At 41.5% G+C, this 26,856-nt stretch overlaps 1 protein-coding gene and 1 long non-coding RNA gene across 5 annotated transcripts in view; one reads left to right on the top strand and one right to left on the bottom strand.

The window, feature by feature from the left end:
* Positions 1-26,856, bottom strand: part of DLGAP4 (DLG associated protein 4) — a 137,568-nt gene that overhangs the window by 2,953 nt on the left and 107,759 nt on the right. For 3 of the 4 annotated variants that reach the window (XM_090286350.1, XM_090286352.1, XM_090286353.1), the window contains 3 exons: positions 24,932-25,020; positions 23,982-24,394; positions 609-700 (listed from right to left, as the gene is read on the bottom strand). In XM_090286350.1, the coding sequence (XP_090142476.1) occupies positions 609-700; positions 23,982-24,394; positions 24,932-25,020 (594 nt within the window). Of the gene's footprint in view, positions 1-608; positions 701-23,981; positions 24,395-24,931; positions 25,021-25,270; positions 25,351-26,856 lie in introns of all 4 variants that reach the window. The other variant, XM_090286351.1, reaches the window with a different exon arrangement.
* Positions 1-26,856, top strand: LOC150003507 (uncharacterized). The gene is made up of 3 exons (XR_016512773.1): positions 1-103; positions 26,153-26,238; positions 26,336-26,856. It is a non-coding gene; the product is annotated as an uncharacterized LOC150003507 (long non-coding RNA).

Here is a 26,856-nt window from a genome sequence, read left to right as displayed (position 1 = left end):
AATGCATGCAAGGCTGACAGCTGTTCTCATTTTACAGGGAGGAAACAGAAGTTCCTGGCCACAGTCTCCCAGTGAGGGGGGGAGAAGCCAGGATCCATCCCAGGTGGGTATGATTACAGAATCCATGTTGCCTCCTTCCCATCACTCTGTTCTCTGGCATGTTCCTCCTCATGACTGCCCAAGCCAACCCCGGAACCCTGCAGGTCCTGGAGACAAACACTCTGCCACTGTTCTCCACCCCTAGGAGTACAGCCCCCTGCCCCCACTACACTCCTAGCAGGTAGGGTAAGGGAGAGGGAAACCCACCAAGAGTAGTGGTGGTATTTTTAAATTTCTTACCTGGACTATCTGCTTAGATATAGAATATGTTTTACATAAACCAGTGCTAATTGATCTTTAACTTTCATTGGCTAGGTTTACATCACTTTTCTATTTCAAAAGGGATTAGTGATCTGAAAGGACCATTCCCGGCCCTTTTCTTGTGCTAGCTGTTGACACACATTGTCCTCATCTTCCAATGCCACGAGGTCACAGAGGCTTAGAGGGGCTCGTCCAGCTGGGGATCTGGCAGGCAGCCAAAGGCTGGGAGAAAGAAGAATCACACTCACCAAGTTTTGCTCACAGAGGCCACGGAACTGCTGGAATTTCTGGGACATCAGTAGCTGGGCACTGCCCACAGCACTGAGGACTTTTCCTAAGACTGAGACAGAGAGAGTGGAATAAGACTGAGCAGAGCACAGGGTTTTCTGGGGGTGGAGGCAGCATCAGGGTCATGGCTTCCACCTCCCCACCTTGGGATACTAATCGTTATTTGGTGATGGCAGTTGTGAAGAATTCTCATTGTGAAGAATGCAAATAAGACATGTAATGTGAACTCCAACCCCTAGTTCCTAAGGAAAATTTATGGCAATAAATTTGAAAACAACTTAAATTAAAAAATTTTCCAGAAAAATGTAAATGACTATCATAGACTCAGGAAGAAAAAGAAATCCTGATTAGACCAATAACTGTAAAAACTGAAACAGAAGTTAAAAACATTCCCAGAAAAAGGAACCAAGCCTATGTAGTTTTACAAAACCTTCAAGGAACAGATAATCCCTGTCTTATATTCAAACTCTTCCAAAAAGTAAATAAAGATAGAAAATGGCAACTAATTTCAGGAGTCCTGACAGCAGATAGGACATTCCAAGAAATAAATCCTTCATTATGAACATAAATATAGATTTCTTAAATAAGATATAAGCAAACAGAATCCAACAGAAGAGTTAACCATGAACTATTTAGCCAGGAATACAGGTTGATTTTTCACTGTGACTTTAGCTTTAAAGTGGTGGCATAAAGAAATACTACCTCCCATTCCCCTCATAAATCCATGAAAAGCAAAGCGTGAACAAGAAGTGAACAAGAAACAGATCCACAGGTTGTCTCTGACAGAACCCAGAGTGCAGTGGCAGCCACAGGGGAGGGGAGCTTGGCCTTGAAAGTCTCAGATAAAGGTGGCAGTTTTGAGTCCTCCAAAATAGCACACCTTGAAGGGAGAGACCAATAATCTCTTATTTCACATACAAAGGGTTTTCCTGAGCCTGGTTTAGCACCAAGGACTGTGGGGTCAGAGGGGTTGGCTTTGCATGGTAAACAGCCCTCTGGTTGCCTGGGGAGAAGACAAGGCTGAAGGGACAAAGTCTTGGCCCCTTCCACAATGATCTGCTGACAAGAAATTAGTCATTAAAAGCAAACCAACGCAAGAGTTAAGCAAAGGTATTACAGAAACATCAAATGGCAGATGAACATTCACCAGAGAGCTGCTGCCAGGGAATGGATGAAAAGCATGGCATTTAGCCATGACTATGTAAAAATGGTACTTCAAAGCGAGGTGGATGTGCTCCAAACAGATGTGAGACAATGAGGGCAGATAAACCATGAGCTCTGGAACTAGTGCGGGAGAAAACCAGGTCACCACAGAAACGAGGGCCATGCTGGAAGCAGCACAAGAATAAACCCTACAGAAAACTAGGGACACCAAGGTAAATAGAAGTGTAAACACATAAATAGCTAAGCTTCTGGGAATAAAATGAGTGCCCCGCACCCCACCTCCGCCTTGTAGGTAGTCGGGATATGTGCCTGGCTTGGTCTCAGGTGAGTGGGAATAAGAGGAAGAGTCTTTCTTGAGAATTCCTAACCATAAGACTGCACTTGGGTACCTTATGTTTCAAGAAATAGAAGAAGCTAAATGTGTTAAAGAGAAACTATCAAAAAAAGTGAGAGGCATGGAAGAGAGAGGGCGACTCTATCGGCATTCTAAAAGAAGAAAAATATTCAAATATTCAGAGAGATCATGATTTCGAATTTGCCAGAAATGGCTGACACCAGTCCTCAGACTCAGGAAGTCAAATGAATCCCAAGCAAATCCACATCTATTTACAGAAAAACCAAAGACAGAAATTCTTAAAAAGTAGCCAAAGGGAAAGGAAAGATTATGGATGAAAACTAAATATGGTACCAAGAGAAATGTATTAACTTAGAATTCTACACCCAGAGAAACTATTATTCGAGAATGAGTGAGGCCCTGGCTGGTGTGGCTCAGTGGATTGAGCACTGGTCTGTGAACTAAAAGGTCGCATGGTTAGGACACATGCCTGGGTTGCAGGCCAGGTCCCCAGCTGGGGGTGCACAAGAGGCAACTGATCAATGTTTCTCTCCCTTTCTCCCTCCCTTCTCTCTAAAATAAATAAGATCTTCAAAAAAACCTCCACGAAGTTAAAAAAAAAAATGAGTATGAAGGCTTCTGGTCAAGATGGCAGAGTAGGTAAACACTATACTTGCCTCCTCCCACAACTACTTCAAAATCACAAGTAGACTCAGAAGAACCATCATTTAGAACTGTCGAAGCCATGATGAGTATGGTGGGAGGGACCGAGATGCCGAATGAGCCTCACACCCACATGTGGGGGTTATAAACCAGAGGGCTATCTTGGCTGCAGAGGTCCTACCTGAGGAGCAAGGATCCTCACACAAGGTCAGGGTTCTAGTGCCAGGAAGAGAAGTCCCCATAACTTCTGGCTGTGAAAATCAGTGGCAACTGTGGCTGAGACAGGATTTATAGAGTCCCGAAATTCCTCCTAAAGGGCCCACACATGGCCTGACTTACTGACCAACTCACTTGCTCTGAGCTCCAGCCCTAGGGCAGCAACTCAAAAGGTGCCAGGGACAAACACGGAGGAATTGAATTGTTTGGCTTCAGAGCAAGGGTCTGGAGGGGCAGCTTTTTCTCAGGCAGAAATGCTGGCAGAAGCCATTGTGCCTTTGCTGAGCCCACCCCTGCAGATGCAAGCTGGTACCATATCTGAGTGTCCATCAACCTTACTAATACCATTTGCCCTGCCCTGGCGATTCCCTGAGACCTACCTCACTCATCCAAGCTGCTTCCAGTGGTTTTTCCATACTAACAGCCTGTTGAATCATGCTTCAGGCATTTCTAAAATCTCTCAAAGGTTCACAAACCCCAAATAAGCAGCATCTGGCCTCAGCGTGCCCTGTGCCTCTTGCTAAGGGGCCCCAGGCCTGGCATTAGTGGCAACTGGCCTTGGTTCACAGCTTAGTCTCTCCTAGGCATCTCCAAGCCCGGCACATGTGGCAACCATCTGTGATCACTTTATAGCTCATACCAGGTGGCCATGGGCAGGGCACAGGCAGCAGCTGACCTTGACTTGCACCTCCCAAGGGGCCCCAGAGCCAAATACACAGTGGCCAGCTTCAGACCACACCAGAGCAACACCCATGTCCACAAACGACACACTCAAAGAGCAGACTCAGCAGGTACCAGAGCCCTGCTAAAGCAAATCCTGCTCTGTAGGGTCAGGCTCTGAGACTAGTCCTTACAACAAATCAGCCTGAGGGTCAATCCCTCCCACTGATGTACCCACAGCAATCTAGTCTCAACTACAACAGGAGGACACACACAACTCACACAAGGGACATACTCGGAGCACCTGGCTCAGGTGACCAGGGAGACTGTGCCAGGGCCCCACAGGACATCTCCTACATGAGACCACTCTATCAAGACCACGATACATAGCAGCTCTTCCTATACATAGAAACAAACACAGGGAGGCAGCCAAAATGCAGAGACAAATATACCCAAATGAAAGAACAGGAGAAATCTCTGGAAAAAGAACTCATTGTAATTGCAGCAAGCAAGCTACCTGATACAGAGATCAAAACAATGGTTATAAGGATGCTCAAGGAACTTGGTGAGAACGTCAACAGCATAAAAAAGGACAAAGAAACCATAAAAAAAGAACCAGTCAGAAATGAATACAGTAACTCAAATGAAAAATACATCAGAGGGAAATCAACATTAAGCAAGGATCAAACCAGTGATTTGGAAGGTAAGGTAGTGAACACACCCAATCAGAACAGCATAAAGAAAAAAAGAATCCAAAAAAATGATAGCTTAAGGGACTTCTGGGACAGCAAACATAACAACATTTGTATCATAGGGGTAATACTAGTAGGAGAAGGAGAGCAAGGAATTAAAAACCTATTTGAAGTAATGACAGAAAACTCTCCTAATCCTGTGAAGGAAACAGAAATAGGGGAAGGAAAAAGCCCAGGAAGTGCAGAGTCCCAAACAAGATAAATTCAAAGAGGCCCACACCAAGACACATCATCATTAAAATTCCAAACAAAGGATTTTAAAAGCACCAAGAGAAAAGCAGTTACTTACCAACAAGGGAGCTCCCATAAGGCTGTCAGCGAATTTCTCAACAGAAACTTTGCAAGCCAGAGTGACTGGCATGAAATAGTCAACGTGGTGAAAAGCGAGATTACTCTATCCAGCAAAGCTATCATTTAGAATCAAAGGGCAGATAAAGAGCTTCCCAAATAAGAAAAAACTAAATGACTTCACTACCAAATCAGTATTATAAGACGTGTTAAAAGAACTTCTTTAAAAAGAAGATAAAAAATATAATAAAATAACATGGCAATAACTACATATCAACAATTACTTTAAATGCAGAGGAATTAAATGCTCCAATCAAAAGACATGTGGTGACTGAATGGATAACAAAACAAGACCTTTACATATGTTGTCTACAAGAGGCTCTGACAGAAGGCTCAAATAGACTGAAAGTGAAGGTATAGAAAAAGATATTTCATGAAAATGGAAACAGAAAAAAAAAATGCTGGGGTATAATACTTATACCAGACAAAAGAGACTGTAAAAGAAAGGCTCTATAACAAGAGACAAAGAAGGACCCAGCAATTCTTCTGGGTATTTATCCTAAGAAATCCAAAATGACATATGCATCCATATGTTTATTGCAGCATGATTTACAATAACCAAGATATGGCAGCAACTTAAGTGTCAATAGGTGAACGGATAAAGAAGGGGTGCATATATACAGTGGCATATGACTCAGTCATAAAAAAGAATGAAATTTTGCCATCTGCAAAAAACATGGGTGGACCTAGAGGGTATTGTGCTGAGTGAAATAAGTCAGCAAAAGACAAATGCAGCACAATTTCATCCGTATGTGGAATCTAAAAAAAGAAAAATGTAAACAAACAAAACAGAAACAAACTCATAGATACAGAGAACATTTTGGTGGTTGCCAGATGGAAGGGGGTTGAGGGGGATGAGAGAAAAAAGGTGAAGATATTGAGAAATACAAATGGAGGTTACAAAATAGTCATGGGATGTAAAGTACAGCATAGGGAATACAGTCAATAATATTGTAGTAACTATGTATGGTGCCAGGTGGGTGCTACATTTATTGGGGTGATCACTTCTTAGGTTACATAAATGTCTAATCACTATGCTATACACCTGAAACTAATATAACACTGAATGTAAACTGTAATTAAAAAATAAAAGTTATAAAAAAAATAAAGAATGAGTGTGAATGGAGAAAGGACAGTCTCTTCAACAAACAGCGCTGGTAAAACTAGATCTCTACATGCAAAAGAATGAAGTTAAACTCTTACTCTATACCACATAAAATAATTTCCTCAGAATGGATAAAATACTTAGATCTTAGAGCTAAAACTGTAAAACTAGTAGATTAAAAAAAAAAAAAGGAGCAAATCTTCATAACCCTGGATTTGGCAGTAGTTTCTTAAACAAGACACCAAGAGTATAGGCTACAAAAGAAAAAAAAGATAAATGTGACTTCATTAACATTGAAAACTTCTGCCCTGGCTAGTGTGGCTCAGTGGATGGAGCCCTGGCCTGCAGACTGACGGGTTGCTGGTTTGGTTCCCGGTCAGGGCACATGCTTGGGTTGTGGACCAGGTTCCTGGCTGGGGGTGTGAGAGAGGCAACTGATCAATGTTCACTTGCTCTCTTTCTCCCTCTCCCCTTTTCTAAAAAAAAAAAAAAAAAAAAATATATATATATATATATAAATAAAAGACTGAAAACTTTTATGCATCAAAATATACTATGAAGAACTCTGCCCAGGGAGCTCAGTTGGTTAGAGTGTTGCCCCCAATATGCCAAAGTTGTGGGTTCAATCCCCAGTCAGGGCACATACAAGACTCAACCAATGAATGCATAAATAAGTGGAACAACAAATCTATGTCTCTCTCTTTCAAATCATTAAAATAAATTAAAAACTATGAAGAAAGTGTAAATACAACTTACAGATTTGGAAAATTATATGCAAATAATGTATGTGATAAGGGTTTCATATCCAGACTATGTAAGGAACTCTTATAGCTCAGCAACAAAAATAACCAAACTGATAGTAGGGACTTCGGCCAAGATGGAGGTGTAGACAGACACGCTGCATCTCCCTCCACAACTAAGAAGGAATACAGCTACCTCAAAACTAGAAACAACCAGAAGTCCCAGAAAATCAAACTGCATGGAAGTCCAGCAAACAAAGATATAAAGAAGAAATACTCATCCAGACAGGTAGGAAGGGCAGAGCTGGGGAGGAGAGGACACAGTGCGGTGGCGGGACAGCAGCAGCAGCAGCAGCAGCAATGGCAGCAGCAGCAGGCCAGCAGAAAACCCAGTCACACTTTTTAAAAAGTCAGGAGGGACACTTGGGGAGTGTTCCCAGCTCCTCACTGGACCTTGGCCCACGGTCCCAGCACGGGGGAAAATCAAGTCTCATTGCTTCTGACTGTGCAAACTAGTAGTGGTTGGGGTGGAGGCAGAAACTGCCAGTCTCAGCAGAGTCCCCTTGTTTAAAGGGCCCCCACAGTCCTAGAACATCTGTAGACCCACCCACTCTGGGAACGACGGCCAGGGCAGCAGCTAGAGGGGTGCCAGTCTGGTGCAAAAGTGAGAGATGTGTCTGGAAAAGGGGCAAGTGCTGGACAGGCGGCATTGTTCCCTCTCAGACCCCTCCCCCACATACAGCGCCACAACATGGTGAAACAGGTCGCCCTGTACTGACGAATCTCTAAGGCTCCACCCCTTACAACATAACAGGTGTGACAGCTCTACCTAAGACATAAAGGCAAACACAGGAGCCTGTCAGAATGAGAAGACAGAGAAGTATGGGGCAAAGGGGGAAACAGATCAAGGTTACAGTGGGAGAACTAAGCTATGAGGAGATAGCCAATCTAACAGATGAGGAGATAGACAACAGATGCAGAATTCAAAACACTGGTGATAAAGATGCTCACAGGCTTGACAGATATGCTTGAGTATGGCAAATGCATAAGAGAAGAAATGAAGGCTATGCTAAGTGAAACGAAGGAAAATCCACACAAAACCAATGGTGAAGGGAAGGAAACCAGGGTTCAAATCAATGATTTGGAACATAAGGAAGGAAAAAACAGTCAATCAGTGCAGAACAAGGAAGCAAGAATTGGAAAAACTCAGGAACACTTCCCAAATTTTGCGAAGGAGATGGACAAAGAGGTCCGGGAAGCACGGAGGGTCCCAGGTGAGCTGGACCCAGAGGGGACCACAGCACATGCCTGGGTTGCAGGCGAGGTCCCTTCTTGGGGACACGCAAGAGGAAACCACACATTGACGTTTCTCTCCCTCTCTTTCTCCCACCCTTCCCTTATCTCTGGGAATAAATAAAACCTTTAAAATAAAAAAATAATAAATCTTTATGCTGCTTATAAGAGTCATATCTAAAATTAAAAAAAATAATAAAAATAAAAAGCATTAATTGTGGCAAAATATATATAGCAAAACTGGCATGTTAACCATTTTTAAGCATACAGTTCAGTGGCATTAATTACATTAACAGCGTTTTGCATCCATCACCACTGTATAATTCCCAAGCTCTTTCATAACCCTAAACAGAAACTCTGACCTATTTAGCAGTGATTCCTCATTCCCACCCCTTACCCGAAGCCTATTATCTAGTAACTTCTAATGTACTTTCTATCTCTGTGCATTTGCATATTTAAGATATTTCATGTAGGCAGAATCAAACAATATTTGGCCTTTTTTGTCTAGCTTCTTTCTCTTAGCATGATATTTTCAGGGTTCATCCATGTTGTGGCATATATCAGAACTTTAGCCCTGGCTGGCGTGGCTCAGTGGATTGGAGCGTGGTCTCATAACTAATAGGTCACCAGTTTGATTTCCAGTCACGGCACATGCCTGGATTGCAGGCCAGGTCCCCAGTTGGGGGCATGAGAGAGGCAACAGATCACTATTTCTCTTGCACATCACGTCTCTCTCCCTCTCTTTCTCCCTCCTTTCCCCACTCTCTAAAACTAAATAAAATATTTAATAATTATAATAAAAAGAAGTAGATACAAAAGACCGTTTTAAAAAAAAAAACACTTCATTCCTTTTTATGGCTAATATTCCATTGTATGTATAGACCACATTTTGTTTGTCCATCTACTGATGGTCACTTGGGTTGTTACCACCTTTGACTAGTATGAATAATGCTATTAATTTTGGCATGTATCTGTTTAAGTCTCTCTACTTAGCAGTGGAATTGCTGGGTTATATGGTAATTCTGTGTTTAAGTTTTTGAGGAACAACAAAACTGCACCATTTTATATTCCTGCCAGCAATGCACAGGGTTCCAGTTTGCCCACCATCTTTGTCAATACTTCTTGTTTTCTGGGGCAGGGTGGATGGGGAGTGGGGGGTCAGTTGTAGGTTTGTTTTTATAATAGCCATATTAATGGGTGTGAAGTGGTATCTCATTGTGGCTTTGATTTGCAGTCCCCTAATGACTAATGACGTTGCACAAGCTTACTGATCATCTGTGTATTTTTTTGAGAAATGTCTGTTCACATTCTTGCCATTTTTTGTTTTTTTTTAAGTATATTTTATTGATTATGTAGTTCCAATTGATTACAGGAGTTCCAATTTTTTCCCCCTTTGCTCCCCTCTGCCCAGTACCCCCCTTCCCTCCAGCAATCCCACCCCCCTTAGTTCACGTCCATGGGTCGTGCATATAAGTTCTTTGGCTTCACCCTTTCCTGTATTATTAACATCCCCCTGTCTATTTTGTACCAACCGATTATGCTTCTTAGTCCCTGCACCCTTTCCCCATTTTTCCCCCTCCCCCCTCCCAGCTGATAACCCTCTAAATGATTCCCATACCTATGATTCTGTTCCTGTTCTGGCTGTTTGCTTAGTTGGGTTTTGTTTCTATTTTTGGATTCAGTTGTTGATAGTTGTGATTTTGTTGTCATTTTAGTGTTCATAGTTTTGATCTTCTTTTTCTTAAGTAAGTCCCTTTGACATTTCATATAATAATGGCTTGGTGATGATGAGCTCCTTTAGCTTTACCTTGTGTGGGAAGCAATGCATCTGCCCTTTCATTCCAAATGATAGCCTTGCTGGATAGAGTAATCCTGGTTGCAGGTTGCTTTTCATCACATTGAATACTGCTTGCCAGTCCCTTCCTGCCTGCAAAGTGTCCTCTGAGAAATCAGCTGATAGTCCTATAGGCACTCCCTGTAGGCAACTCTCCGCCTCTCTCTTGCTGCCCCCAGGACGCTGTCTTTCACCTTTGGCATCTCAGTCATGATGCATCCTGCCAGGGCCACGATTAATGTTTTTTTAAAGAGAAGGCAGAAGAGAGACAGAAAGTACAAAGTAAAATCATAGAAATTAATCCAAGTATGTTAGTAATTACAATCTTTAAAAATGAAGTAAATTTCTGCTCTGGCTGGTGTGGCTCAGTGGATTGAGTGCCAGCCTGCAAACCAAAGGGTTGCCCCTTCAATTCCCAGTCAGGGCACATGCCTGCGTTGCTGGTCAGGGGCGCGCAAGAGGCAACCGCACATTGATGTTTATTTCCCTCTCTTTCTCTCGCCCTTCCTCAAAAAATAAATAAAATCTTTAAAAACATTTCTAAAATGAGGTAAATTTCCAGTGGTATAATGGAAATAGGTATACCAGGTAAATACTAAAAAGAAAAAGAAAAAAGAATGCTGGTATAGCTATACTATTAATTATAAGCCAAAGAGTTGAAATAAAAAGGGTCATCAAAAATATGTATTTATTTTTTTTCTATCCTTACCAGAGGACATTATTTTTTCCATTGCTTTTTATAAAGAGAGGAAGGGGGAGAGAGAGAAATGAGAAACTTCGATGTCAGAGACATTGATCTGTTGCCTCTCATAAGCTGTCCGATTGGAAATCAGACCTCCAACCCAGGCATGTGCCCTGACCTGGAATAGGACCAGTGACCTTTCAGTATACAGGACAACGTTCCAACCAACTGAGCCATACTGGTCAGGACAGGGTCACCAAATATTGATAAAAGGTTCAATTCACCAGGAATATTAAAATGATGAACTCATAAGCATTTAATAACAGTTTCAAATATGTTAAGCAAAAAGTGAGATTGTAAGGAGCAACTGACAAATCTGCCATTATAGTGGAAGACCTTAGCATACCTCTCTGAGTAGCTGACAGGTAAAGCATGCCAAAAAAATCAGTAAGGTCAGAGAATATTTGATTAACTTCCTTAAATTTGATCTAAAAGACATTAACATGGAACCCTATATCCACCAGCTGTAAAATATACTTTCTTTTCACACACTTATGGAACAAACACTAAAACGGACCACATTCTGGGCCATACAATATATCTCAACAAATTAAAAAACCTGGGCCTCATACAGATCATGATTTTTGATGTTAATTAGGTCAGAAAACAAACAAAACATATACTTCTAAATAACCCACTGGCCAAAGAAATCACAGTGGAATTTGGAAATAATTACATTTCTGAATTGTTAGGTGTGGCAAAGTAATACTTAAAAGGGAAATCCATAGGCTTCAAAACTTGTATTTTTAAAAAGGATAGGTTGAAAAACAAATGAGCCAAGAATCCAATTTAAGACATTAGTGAAGGAACAATACAGTTAACCCAAAGAGAGGGTTATTTATTACTTTATTAATAAAGTAATAAATCAACATATAATAGCAGATTAATAAAATTAAGAAAATGTGCCAGACTGACCAAAATAAAAAGGAGACAAATAGAAATAAAAAAAGATTAGGAATGAACAAAGGACTGCATGATATAACATTACTAGAAAAGTTATTTTAAAAAAGAGTTCTAAAAACAATGAAGTAAAGAACAATTTTGTTCTTACACAAAAGAGAAAACAAAAGAGTTCTAAAAACAATGAAGTAAAGAACAATTTTGTTCTTACACAAAAGAGAAAACAAAAAGAAGAAACATCCCAAACTAATTTTATGAAGCTAGATAACCTTGATACAAAAAAGGATGACCAAAATTAACAGCCAATTTCTCATAAGCAAAGGCCAAATCATTAAATCAGATATTAGTCAAGTCCAACAGCGTACTCAAATGATAATATATCATAATTCATCTGGGTTTATTCTGGTAATATAAGACTGATTCATAAAGTAATTCTAATGACTTCTGATTTTGGCTATGAAAAAACAGTATCAGCCACATGGAACCCTCTCATCAAGAACACGTAGGGCTTCTGGCAAAGATGGAGACCTAGAGAGACACGCTCGTCTCCCTCCACAACTAAGAAGGAATACAACTACCTCAAAACTAGAGACAACCAGAAGTTCCAGAAAACCAAGCTGCATGGAAGTCTAGCAAACAAAGATATAAAGAAGAAATACTCATCCAGACAGATAGGAGGGGCAGAAAGGATGTGGTGTGGTGGTGGTGGCAGCGCGGCAGCAGCAAGTTGGCAGAAAGCACAGCCAAACATTTAAAAAAGTCGAGAGGGACACCTGGGGAGCACTCCCAGCACCAGACCAGACCAGACCAGACTGCACAGCTCACAGTTCTAGCACTGGGGACAATAAAGCCTCATTGCTTCTGACTGTGTAAACCAGTGGGAGTTGGGGCGGCAGAAGAAACTGCTTGCTGGTCTCTCAAAAGAGTCTACTTGTTTCAAGGGCCCCCATGGTCCTAGAATGTCCGCAGACCTACCTACTCTGGGAACAATGGCCAGGGCAACCGCTAGACAGACACTAGTCCCATATGGAAGTGGGAGAAGTGCCTGGAAAGGGGTGCGTGCTGAGCAAGTGGCATTGTTCCCTCTCAGACCCCTTCCCCCAACACAGTGCCACAACGTGGTGAAGCGGGTCGCCCTGTACTGATGAATACGTAAGGCTCTGCCCCTTACAACATAACAGGTGCAACAGTTCTACCTAAGACATAGAAGCAAACAAACACAGGAGCCTGTCAAGATGAGGAGACAGAGAAGAATGGCCCAAAAGAGGGAACAGATCAAAGTCCCAGGGGGAGAACTAGGTGATAAGGAGACAGCCAACCTAACAGACACAGAGTTCAAAACACTGGTGATAAAGATGCTCAAAGACTTGACAGGTGTCCTTAAGTATGGAAAATGCATAAGGGAAGAAGTGAAGGCTACACTAAATGAAATGAAGGAAAATCCACATAAAACCAATGGTGAAGAGAAGGAAACCAGGGTTTAAATAAATGGTTTGGAATGTAAGGAAGAAAAAACAACCAGTACAAAATGAGGAAACAAGAATTGAAAGAAATGAGGAGAGGCTCAGGAACCTCTGGGACAACTTTAAATGTGCCAACATCTGAACCATAGGGGTGCCAGAGGAGAAGAGGAAGAGCAAGAAATCGAAAGCTTATGTGAAAAAATAATGAAGGGAAACTTCCCAAATTTGGTGAAGGAAATAGACATAGAAGTCAAGGAAGCCCAGAGAGTCCCAAAGCTAGACCCAAAGAGGACCACACCAAGACACATCATAATTAATATGTCAAAGGCTAAAGAGAGAATCTTAAAAGCAGCAAAAGAAGAGTTACCTACAAAGGAGTTCTCATAAGACTATCAACTGATTTCTCAAAAGAAAACAACTGAAAGGATGAAAAGAGGTATTATACCAGAAAAACGCTAACCAGAGGAAAGCTGGTACAGCGATACTCGTAACACATAAGACTTTAAGGGAAAACACAAATATGCATTTGGAAAAACAGCAAGTGAATCACTAAACATTCACTAGGAATGTTATAATTCTAAACTTGATGCATCTAAGATATCTTCAAAACAATATAAAGCAAAATTCGACAGAATTTTAAGGAGAAATGGACGAACCTACTACTTTTTAGAAAGTGGTATGCTACAGATTCCCTCAACACAACACAATTAAATTGAAAAAAAAAAAAGAAAAAAGAAAAAGGACAGATTACAATGCCCTGCCCCAATCCAGTTCTCCCTCTGCAGCCTCCTGATTGACCATTTCAGATTTCTCCTCAAAGCTGGTAATACTTCCGCTTTCTCACTCTGTGGTGACTGTCACCATCAGCAGCAAACAGTTGAGTCTCCTCTTGAAAAACTCATTCAGTTGGATTCCAATTGCCTTTTATTTTTTTAAAATAATTTTTTATTTTATTTTTAGAGAGAGGGGAAAGGAGAAAGAGAGGGAGAGAAACATCACTGTGTGGTTGCCTCTCACTCGTGCTCCCAACTGAGGACATTACGTGCAACCTAGTCACGTGCCCTGACTGGGAGCCTTTTCTTTCTTCCTTTATTTGTAGAGAGGGAGGAGGGAGAGAATATCAATGTGTGAGAGATGCATTGATCGGTTACCTCTCACAACCCCCTCCCCCTCCTGGAATTGATCCGGCAACCTTTCAGTCTACAGGCCAGTGCTCAATGCAGTGAGCCACACCAGCCAGGGCTCAATTGCCTTTTTCCATCTCACTAGTCAATGCTCCCTTCCCATCATGAAGTATTAGCATCTTGGGGCTCAGTTCTTGTACCGCCTCTTTACTCTAGATACTCTCAGCTCATTTTGTTTTGGACTTATCTGTACTCTGCTGATGTCCAAATACAATCTTCAACCTAGACCCTGACTCGCTTATCCAACTGCCTGCTTGATTTCTCCACTCTGATAACTAATAATGTGTATCAAATTTCACATGTTCAAACTGCAACCCCTGACTTTTCTCCTGCTACCTACACTAGTCTTCCCTGTCTCAGTGGCAATTCCATCCTTTTTGTCATTTAGATGTCAAATCATTTTTTATTCCTTTTACTTTTTAAAAAAATTAAATTTATTGGGGTGACATTGGTAAATTATATCATGAAAGTTTCACATGTACAATTCTATACGTCATTCGTATATTGCATTGTGTGCTCACCACACCGAAAGTCTAGTCTCCTTCTGTACCATGCATTTGTCCTTTCACACTTATTCCATATCCAATCTATTAGGAAATCCTACTCTACCTTCCAAATATATCCAGAATCTGATGCTTCTCCCTTAAGCACTCCATGGCTATCACCATCTTCTCTGACCCAGATTATGGTTACATCCTCCTAACCCATCTCCCAACATCCCCTTGTGCCTTCCCTCTCCACCTACCGCTCTCTTTTAGATCCTTTTAAAATTTTGCAGCACTCAAATCTCTCCTTGGAGTAAAAGTCAAGGCTTCAGGAATGCCTCTGAGGCCCTCTGTGACCTGGGGTGCTCTCCTACCTCTCTCCTGACTATTGCTGCAGCCACACTGGCCATCTTCCCTAGGCTTGAACATGTCAAACATGTGCCTACCATAGTTCTCTATCCCCGCCCTTACTTCTCATCTCCAGATTCCTAAGATCTCCCTCTCCCTTCAAGTTTCTGCTCCAAGGCCACCTCATCAGGGAGGCCTTCTCTGATTCCCTGTATGGGTCAGCAACACTGCCCCGCCCATGCAAGCTCCATGAGGGCAGTCCTTTATTTTGTTCCCTGCTAAACCCCAGAAGCTAGAATAGTGCCTGGCACATGGCAGGTACTCAGTAACTGTTCAATGAATGAAGGTCAGGACCAGGGGAGGGATGCTACTTTCTCCCCACCATTCTGCAATGTTCTTAAGCTCCTCTAGTTAGACAAGATATACATGAGACACAGTAAGATCAGACACACACAAAATTGCCATTTTAACAAACAATATGATCATTTATGATGTGAATCCAAGAGAACTGAATTATACAAGGTAGATGGACAATGGATCAATTTACATGGGTCAAACGTCATTTCTATCTACTAGCAATAACAAATTGGAATGTATAAATATTAAAAATGTTTCATTTTATTATCAAAACAAAATCTAAAAAGTATCAAGAAATAAATCTAATAAAAATATGTAATAACTTGATAGAAAAAGTGATCAAACTTAAATAGAAAGATATAAAAGGAGACCTGAATAAATAAGGGGTTGGCCAACAAGTTTGCATGGTTTTTTTCCATAAAAGGCACATTTTTCATTTTCACTAATAACTTTATTGATTTGGATATTTTGAGTATGTCGGCTATCTCCCATGTGGTATAATGCTGTTTGTCCTTAATTAATGTCTTGATTTGATTGCTATTAACTTCAAATGATCTGCCCGACCACGGAGCATCGTCCAGCGAGAAATCTCCAGCACAAAACTTGGCAAACTACTTTTGACACATTCAATCAGTCACACCCTTTCCATAGACTGCACAAATCTTTGTGTTTCAGTTGCATTTTTACCTTTCTCGAAGTATAAAGCATAATATGCTGAAAATGTTACGTTATTTTCTTCCATCTTCAATATTAAAAATGGCTACACAAAAATTCACCAATAAATTAAAAAAAAAAAATGCATGCTGGTATGACAGCTGTCACAATATAATCTAACAAAATTGTTTTGAATGAAGTTAAAGACAACTAAGCCCTGGCTAGTGTGGCTCAGTGGATTGATCACCAGCCTGAAAAACCAAAGAGTCACCTGTTTGATTCCCAGTCAGGGCACATGCCTGGGTTGCAGGACAGGTCCCCAGTTGGGGGTGTGTGAGAGGCAACCACACATTGATGTTTCTCTCCCTCTCTTTCTCCCTCCCTTCCCCTCTCTCTAAAAGTAAATAAATTTTAAATATTCTTAAAAAACCAAACAAACAAACAAAAAAACAACTAAGTGCTACCAAAGCCATCTTATGGGAAAAAAACAGATTAACTTTTTGGCCAACCCAATAGATAAAACTTTATTCACAGGTAAGAAGACTGAATATTTTACAGGTATCAGTTCTTCCCATATTAATCTATAAATGTCCCAGCAAATTTTTTTCTGAGGAACTTGATATACTAATTCTAAAATTAGTCTTGGAAGAGTGAAGATGTAAGTTGAATTTTCTTTTTTGGATAAAAAGAATAAGGAAGGATGATTCACCTTGCTAGATACCAAGTCATGCTTCAAAGCTATGGTAACTGAAGTTGTATTAACACAAAGAAGAACAAAAGAGCAGCAGAATGGAGCCCAGATACACCCCTGCATATGTGGAAATTTGGCAGAGGTTGTGACTGACTAGGATTACCAGTGTTGTGACACCTGTCTTTACATATGAAAAAATAAAATGAGATCCACAAATACAAACCTCAGATGGATTAAACACCTACATATCAAAACCAAAAAACACCCAAACTTTGAAACCATGAAAAAAATCTCTACACCATTGGAATACAGAGTGTGTTCTTCAGACTCAAAGGTACATTCAATATAGCAAGTAGATATTAAGAATTACAAACGTGTACACCTAATGACAGACTACCCAAATATATGATGCAAAAAATGACAGAAACAACTCCACAATAATAGACACCTCAATACCCTACTCATAATAATGGATAGAACAATTAGAAGGAAGATAAGTAAGGGAATAGAGGACTTGAAGCAACACAGCAAAGCAACTAGATCTAACAGATATACAGAACACTCTACCCAACAATAACAGAATATACATTCTTCTCAAGTGTACATGGGACATTTTCCAGCACATACCATATGGTAGGCCACAAATTAAGTCCTAATAGATTTTTAAAAAGATAACAAAGTATCTTCTCTGACTACAATGGGATGAAGTCACAAATCAATAACAAAAGGAAAAGTGGACAGTTCACAAAATTGTGGAAATTAAGCAACACACTTTGAAACAATGAGTCAAAGAAGAAATCAAAAGGGAAATTAGAAAACACATAGAGATAAATGAAAATGAAAACACAATATGACAAACCTATGGGGCACAGCGGAAGTGCTGCTAAAGGAGGCAACTTATAGCTATAAATGCTTACATTAAAAAACAAGGAAGACTTCAAATCAACAACCTAACATTACAACTTAAGTAACTATAAAAAGAATAAATTAAATCCAAAGCTAGAGAAGGCATAATAATAAAAATTAGAGCAGAGATAAATGAAATAGAGAATAGAAAATAGGAAAAAACACAATAAAACCAAAAGCTGTTTCTTCAAAAAGATAAAACTGACAAACCTTTAGCAGCCAGACTAAGAAAAAAAGCAAGATCCAAATTACTAAAATCAGGAATGGAAGTCAGGATATTACTACTGATTCTACAAAAATATATGCCAACAAATTGGATAACTTAGATGAAATGGGACAAATTCCTAGAAACACAAAACCTACCAAGACTAAATAAGAAACAGAACATCTGAATAGATCCATAACTAGTAAGCAGTCTTAATCAGTATCAAAAATCTCCCAACAATGAAAAGCCCCGGACCTGATGGCTCCAATGGTGAATTCTACCAAACATTTAAAGAGCTAATAACGATTCTCAAAACTTTTCCAAACTTGAAAAGGGAATACTTCCTAACTCATTCTTATGAGGCCAGCATTACCCTGATACCAAAGCCAGACAAAGACACTACAAGAAAACCACAGACTAATATCCTTTATGAGTACTGATGTAAAATTCCTCAACAAAATCTGGGCAAACAGAATTCAGCAGCATACTAAATCTCAAAAAAAGTGGGATATGTTCCTGGGATGCAGGGATGGCTCAACATAGGAATACGGATCAATGTAATACACCACATTAACAGAATGAAGGATACATTGGACAAGGGTTTAATCTACAAAATATATAAAGAACTCATATGATTCAACACCAGGAAGACAAATGATCCTCTTAAAAATGAGCAAAGGACCAGAATAGACACTTCTCCAAAGAGGATATACAAATGGCCCATAGACATATGAAAAAATGCTCAACATCACTAGCCATCAGAGATGCAAATTAAAACCACAATGAAATATCTGAAATATCACGTCACAACTGTCAGAATAGCCATCATTAACAAATCAACAAACAACAAGTGCTGGCGAGGATGTGGAGGAAAGGGAACCCTAGTGCACTGTTGGTGGGAATGCAGACTGGTGCAGCCACTGTGGAAGAGTATGGAATTTCCTCAAAAAATTAAAAATTGAACTGCCTTTTGACCCAGTGATTCCACTGCTGGGAATATACCCTAAGAATCCCGAAACACCAATTCAGAACTTACGCACTCCTATATTCACAGCAGCGCAATTTATAATAGCCAAGGGCTGGAAACAGCCTAAGTGCCCATCAGTAGATGAGTGGATGAAAAATGTAAATTCTATGCAGCAGAAAGAAAGAAGGAATTCCTAACTTTAGCGACAGCATGGATGGAACTGGAAACTATTATGCTAAGTGAAATAAGCCAATCAGTGAAAGGCAAATACTGTATGATCTAATGAACAAAATAAACTAACGAGCAAAATAGTACCAGAGGCATGGAAACCTGGAACACTGACAGCTGCCAGAGGGGGGAGGGGGATAATGATGGAAAGAAGGGGGACTAGTCAAAGAACATGTATGAATGACCCATGAACATGGACAATGGTGTGGGGATTGACTGTGGGAGTGGAGGGTGGGCTGTGCAGAAAAGGGCAAAGGGGGGAAATTGGGACAACTGTTAACAGAATAACAATAATAAAAAAAAAGTGATAAAAATATTTTAAGCATCAAAGGATACTATCAGGAAAGTAAAAAGACAATCTACAGAATGGGAGAAAATATTTGTAAATCATATATCTGATAAAAGAACTCTTACAACTCAATGACAAGACAATCTAATTAAAAAATGGACAAAGGATCTGATCAGATATTTCTCCAATGAAAATATCCAAATGACCAATAAGCATATGAAATAATGCTCAACATCCATCATTAGGGAAATGAAAATCAAAACAACAATGAGATACTGCTTAATATCTACTATGATAGCTATAATTTTTTTTAAAGGATGGAAAATAATTGTTTGTGAGGTTATGAGGAAATTGGAACCCTTGTGTATTGCTTATGGAATGGAAAATGGTGCAGCTGTGGAAAAGAATTTGGGGTTTGCTCAAAAAAGCTAAACACAGATCACCATATGACCCAGTAATTCCACTCCTAGGTATACATACTAAAGAACTGAAAACACGGACTGAAACAGATACTTGTCTGCCAACATTATTCACAGTAACCAAAAGATGGAAATAACTCAAGTGTTCGCCAACAGATGAATGGACAGAATGTGATATCTACATACAATGGAAATATTCAGCCATGAAAAGGAATGAAGTTCAGATATATGCTACAACATAGATGAACCTTGAAGACATGCCAAACATAAAAAGGCATCTCACCAATATGAAATATCTAGACTCGACAAATTCACAGGGACAGGTGCTGCATGGAAGGAGGAGAGGGAGCTACTGTTTAATGGGTATAAAATTTCTGTTTGGGATGATGAAAAACTTTTGGAAATAAATATTGATGATGGGCAACACTGAATTTAAGTAATACCACTGAATTGTACACTTGAAAGTGGTTAAAATGGCAAAATTTTTTGTTATATATATTTTACCATAATAAAAAATGAAAAATGTTAAACACAGAATTACCATATGATCTAGCCATTCCACTCCTAGGTATATACTCAAATGTGTTGACCACAACTTAGTCATGATAGCTTTTATCTTGCCATTAAAGAGTTTTGATCCTGATGTGTAAATATTTTTCTTTGATGTTATTACCACATATTACTAACATTGCCAGCATATTACTATGGCTTTGGTTTTTACTTTTTTATACAGTTAGCTTTTGGAAACTCTAAAATTAAGTTTTATTTTAACTTAAAACACAAAATTAAAAAAGTGGAACGACTAGGCTTACAACAAAAGCAGCAATCTCCTGTTTCTTCCCTTCTTGCTCCTGAGTCAGTTCCTTACTATTATTTACTAATTTTTAAAAAAGATTTTATTTTAGAGAGAGATGAAGGGAGGGAGTAAGAGAGGGAGAGGAACATTGATGTGAGAGAAAAACATCACTTGGGTGCCTCTCGCATGTGCTCCAACTGGGGACTGAACTTGCAGCCCAGGCATGTGTCCTGACCAGGAACTGAACTAGTGACTTTTTGCTTTGGGGACAATGCCCAAACAACTGAGCCACGTCGGTCAGGGCCAGTTCTTCACATTTAAATATGAATAAACAACCAAAGGTCACTGGACATTCCAAGAAAGCATCTAACCCCCAAAAAGAAACAAGAAGCCTAAAGGAAATAGGGACAAGGTCAAATTAAAAGTTTAAAAAAATATATGAATCATAAATATACATATATATGTAGAAGCTCATTCATAAAACATGGACAGAATGTTATGAAAAAGGAACAGAGTAAGAGCGAGCTCTGACACAGATGGCTGTAGTAAACATATGATGGACAGAGTTTGGAGATAAAGTCAAGAAAACCTCCCACCTCAATAGATTTCTCCATTCATGCAAAGACCATCGCCATCATTAGCATCAAAACCACAATGAGATACTACTTCACACCCACTTGGATGGGTATAATAAAAAGGACCAGTGACTGCAAGAGTTGGTTAGGACGTGGAAACATTAGAACCCTCATGTACTGCTGGTGGGAATGTTAAATGGTGTACCACATGGAAAACAGTTTGGCAGGTTCCTAAAGTTAAATACAGAGTTACTAAGTGACCCAGAAATTCCACTCCTAGGTATATACCCAAAGGAAATAAACATATATCTATACAAAACTTGTACACAAATGTTCATAGCAGCATCATTCATAGTAGCCCCAAAGTGGAAAAAACCCAAATATTCATCAAAAGATGGTTGTATAAATAAAATGCAGTATATGCATAAAATGAAATATTATTCAGCAATGAGGAATGAAGTATTGATACATGTTATAACATGGATGAACCTCAAAAACATTATGCAAAGCAAAAGAAGCCACACACAATTACCATGTATTGTATAATTCCATTTATATAAATGTCCAGAACAGGCAAATCCACAGAGGGAATGTAGAGTGACCGCTTCTAGTTAGAGGGTTTCTTTGTGGAATGATGAATGTGTTCTGAAATTAGATAGCAGTGATGGTTGCACAAGACTGTTAGTGTACTGCTTACCACTGAATTGTACTCTTTAAAAGAGTGAATTTTATGGCATGTGAATATCTCAATAAAGTTGTTTTAGTGTGAAAAATGAAAAAAAGAAAGCCTTCCAGAAAGAGACAACAAAAGGATAGATACAAGGAGAAAAAGATCCAAGACTGAGGATCCATCCAGCAGGTCCAACATCTGAGTGACAACAATTTCAGACAGAGAAACAGAGTAAATGAAAGACAGGAAATTATTTTTAGAAATTAATGCAAGCTATTCTCAGAAACGGAAGACCTGAGTGTCCACACATAAACAACCTATTTATGATGGTAAAATAAATGGACAAAGACTCATTCCATGGCACAACACTGAGAAATTTTATAAGAGAAGTAAAGTGAAGATGCTAATAGCTTCCAAAGATTTAAAAAAATACAAAAGACTGAGAATTGGAATGGCATCAAACTTTTCAGTACAAGTAATGAAAGCTAACACATTATAGCCTTTAAGATTCGGAGGGAAAACTATTTTCAACTTTATTTATTTATATATAAATTATATACATGTATAAACATATTTATATATAATTTAATTTGTAACTTTCAACTCTACACCCACCAAACTGTGTGAGGTCTTAATTAAAGACGCGGCAATTGAAGGTATGCTCTAGTAAAATGGGAGACTGAAGCCAAGAGAGCAAAAGGCCACATGATCCAAAATGCAGGGTGTTCATCACGGGAAAGTAGCCAAGGGCAGTCCCAGGGGATGAAAAGGGACGTCACTGGATAGCAGCTGGGCAGCAGACCCAAAAAGCAACCTGACCAGATCAGAGTAGAGGGCAGAAGAGAGCACCAGGAAAAACAGGAAATCATGTTTGCATATCTGGAGCACTGGCGGATCTAGTAGAGCATGTGAAAATTACAAATAAGAGCTTAGAAAATAAAGTATACAAGAACGATAAGGCAACTATCCATTCTAGGAAAACAAAATGTGTAAGAGAATGAAATCATAATATATTATTAGGCTCTGCAGAGAACAACATTTACATGCTTACAGTAAACAGAAATATTGGTGTTATTTAACTCAAAACTGTGATGTAATATACAGAGGGGACACAGGAGGGGAGGTATACCTGTCTGTTCTAGCAGGAAATCAATATATAATGATGATGAATTTTACAGATGAAACAAAAGGTAGTCAAATTTTAAAAAGAAATATGAAGGTAAATATAAATATAGAATACACAGCGATGAGGCTGACAGCAGAGAAGGCCAAGAGGGCAGGGCGATGGGCTGGATCGTTCGTTAGAAACCTTTTAGTGCTCTCACTGATCCTTGCCTTTGTTCCAACTTTTAAAATACTATTATTGCAAAAAGTTATTAGGCATTTAACTTTTAGGTTATTAGGGAACTCATAACAGTTCCCTGCACACACACAGTGGGTGTGACATCAAAGACGGGAACTGGCCTAGAGGACAGTGAAAGCAGTGACTCTGAAGCGCTCTCTGAATCATCAAAGGGCTTCTTCAGGCCCCACCCCATCATCAGTGTGACACTGGCTCCTTCCGTCTGGATACCCGTCCTTCCTGGACATTCTGTGGAGGGGGCTAACTGGGGACTGGAGCTTCAGCTAAACCAGGGCAGCACGGGTGTGGCTCCTAGGACCGTGTCCGGGAGTGTTTCATGGGGGCTTGCCTCCAAACCACTGTTCTCCTTTCTATCAGCCAGCTGTGGGGTTAGGCTCCCTACATATTTCTAGCTTTCTTGAAGTAATTCCTCGGGGGAATTTTTAGAAACAGGCATGGTATAGATGGAAACGTAAGTGGAAAAGTAGATGACTTCTGTGTCACTCATTCATAGTTCCTCACACCCTGTTTGGGCCCACATAGTAGGTGCTCAATACAGAGCTGCTGAAGGCTTAATTATGGTACAAACAGCACTTCGCTGGGTCCTTTACATGCATTGCTACATTCAGTCCTTATAATATGCTTATGCAGTTAAGAGGGAAAGATGAGCTCCACATGACAGATAAGAAAATTGAGGCTCAGGGTACTCTGATCAATGCCGTTTCACTCATACGGGGAAGAGCTAGGATTCAAACCCAAGTGTGGCTGACCCCACAGCCTACTCAACTAGCAGCTAAATCCTTTCTAGAAAAAGGTTTAGCTAGGTAGGTGGATGGATGGAAGAAAGAATGAAAATAAGAGATGAGCTCACAGCTAGCTGATCCACGAAGAGAACCTGAGACCCGCCCCACTCGGAGGCTCCAAGACTCTCTGGCCAGAAGCTGAAGAACTAGCTGCGTACCCCTTCTCCCCTCACCCTAGGGGGTGTCCTTGTAGCACCCACCTTCTTCAGAGAGGTTGTTCTCTTTGGTCTCCTTGTCCATCTGGCAGCACCAGCCCTCCAGCCGCTCTGTTTCTGCCTGCAGGAGCTTCAAGAACCAGTAGCCGTCGCGGCGGCAGGCCCCAGGCTGTGCTGGCTCTGCTGGCGAGCTGGAGGAGGTCTCAAGCCAGGGATCGGGAGGGGGCAGCGACGAGGCCTCTAGGGCAGGGTCGCTGTTGTCTCCATAGGAGAGGTTGCGCTTGATCTGGGCAAACTTGGGGGCCTGCCGAGGGCCGATATCGATGCTGATGGAGTTGGGGTGTGGGGTACAGTCTGGGAGGCTCCTCTCAGATGACTTACAGCTCGAGTCATTGGCATCCTGGGTATCTGAGTCGGTGTCCCGGCGAGAGGACATGCTGTGAGAGGGGGCACTGCTTCTGTGGGTGGGGGTGGGGTGGGGACAGGAAGAGGTGAGAGTCACTAAGAGGGCCAAAGATCAGAGGCCACCCCAACCGGACACACGGGAGACAGAGAAACGGATGCATCATCTGCTCACCATGCGCCTGAAGCAGGTCCCACAGCCCCGTCTCATTCTCTGCTCAGCCCTGGCTCTGCCCCACCCTGCCCATACCCACACGCACACACACACACACACACAGACAAGGTCATAAGGTTGCCTGTTTACTGCAGTGGGGGCAGGAAGACCACCAATATCGGGTAGCTCATGTCTCAGCCTGGCCTTGACCCCCTGCGGGCTGATTCATCTCACAGAGCAACTGCTCATCTGCCCACCCGCCTGCCTGCCCAGCCTCCCATGCCTGGGCCACAGCCCACACCCCAAACCCAGCTTGGTTATTAGAAATCCAGCAAGGAGAAGTGGGTTAGGGAGAGCAGGAGGAGAAGGCACAGGGGAGGAGAGAGCACAGGAAGGAAGAGGAGAGGGGAGAAGCAGTCACCACCTCCATACGACTTACCGCCAGTCGTCCTCTACCTGAACCCCGATGGACTGGAATTTGGTAGCGGGACTGGGCTCCTCTTTTGGCACTGGCTGAATGCAGTCAACCTTATTGAAGGACAATGACAGCAACGGCACGGAGACAAAGACAAAAAAAACAAACACCACACTTGCTGCTGAAATTCACATTAGTGGGACGACGCAAACTGACGTGTGGACAGACAAACACGAGGCATGCGGACACTGCACGTGGGCCTGAGGCCAGACCAGGTTAAGCCGGGCACTGCTCATTCGCGCGGAGGCGGGCGGGCAGGTGGGTGGGAGGTGGGATGGGGTGGAGATGACTGGCTTTCCCTACTCTGAGGAGGGTGCCATCACATCGATCGCTTTGGGTCCGTTGTCCTCCGAGAGGTGGGAACCGTTCCTTCTAGTCCTCTCCTTTACACGCATCAGAGAAGAAGAAAAAAAGGACGACGGAAGAGAAAGAACACACACACATACACAAAGCCACAGCCGTTATCTGGTGTAGTTGAAGATGGGGCTGTCTCGAGGTCAGTCCCCCAACCCTACAGCTGAAGGACAGGCTGGAGGAGCCTGTATGAGGGACAAACCTTAGACAGTGGCTCTGGATTTGAAAACTGCCACTAAGGTAAAAGCTAGCTAAGTCCCTGGACACTGTGATGCTATCCCTGGGCCTTGGTCGTGTTTGGCTGAGATTACCTTCAGCACTGGTGGGCCTGCGGAGCAGTAGGCAGTGCCAGGGCCAGGTGCAAAGCTAGCACTGTCTCTATGCTTGGGAAGTGGAAGGAAACACAGCACCAGTGATGCCCAGGGCCTGCCTTTTCCTTCTGGGAAAGGTGTGTGGCCATGGAGCGGCCAGGCCAGCCCTTCCATCATTGCTCATGAATGAGAACTCACACTTGACCTAAGACCTTGAAACACAAAGCGGTAGGACAAGGGCTGTCAGGCTATCTTTGGAAATTGGGGTGTCTCCAGCCTCTTGGCTGTATAGAAGCAGGGGCCAAGGAGGCTTTCTGGCGCAGGGGGCTAAGCACCAGGCTCTTCCTCGACATGGCAATACAGCAAGAAGCTCAGGAAATGCAACATCACTGGATAAGAGCATGGAATGGGAATGGAAGTGAATCTGGGGAAGAGGAAGAACTAGACTTCTTATCCCCATGTAAACTTCTTTTTTTAATGGAAGAAACTGAAAGTCCAAATTTTTATCGTTGTCATGCAGGATCATGAATGAGCTAGTTCCCCACGTAAACTTCTGAGTAAAAGGAATCAAGGATGAACCTAACTCTCCTTCAGACTTTTGGAAAGGTAAGAGCATCTGGTTTGGCCAGTGGGGCTGCCCAAACAAAGGCCCTGGGTGGTCAGGACCAAGAGTCAGAGACAAGGCTACTTTCTGTGTTCCTAGGAATCCCTCCTGGAGCACGGTACAGGGCAGGGGCTGGAACCTCATAAAGGAGCCCAGAAAACAGAAGCATCTGCTGGTCAACCCTCTACTTACATATGTGGGAAACTTAAGTCCAGAGCTGCCTCTTGGAGGAAAAAACTTGAGGCAAGTGCAAGAAATTGACCAGTGGGCCTGCTTGGTCCATTCAGTCCCCCTTTGTGTTCCACATTCCTTCTGCATTCTAGAGCTTTGTCATCTACCTGGCCGTGTTCAACTGCTCAGGAGTGGCTGGGAAAACGGAGGTCCCTTCCAACCTAAGGCAATCTTAGAGCCCCAAGCCACAATGCATACTGCTGTGATCTCCTGGATCACCCCTTGGCCCAATGTAGCTGCCTTCTTTCTCTGTCTAGTATGCTCCACTTTAGTCTGGAGGTCTAGCCAGGGCAGGGAGAATCCTCTCAATCTGGATTTAGAGCAACTCTTGAAAATTGCAAGGCAGGGGCCAGGTTTTCCTAACTGCTAATAAAACACAGATTACTAGA

The sequence above is a fragment of the Furipterus horrens genome, unplaced genomic scaffold, assembly GCF_987537825.1.
Source record: "Furipterus horrens unplaced genomic scaffold, mFurHor1.1.pri manual_scaffold_8, whole genome shotgun sequence".
Lineage (NCBI taxonomy): Eukaryota > Metazoa > Chordata > Mammalia > Chiroptera > Furipteridae > Furipterus > Furipterus horrens.
This window is presented reverse-complemented; position numbering and strand designations above follow the sequence as displayed.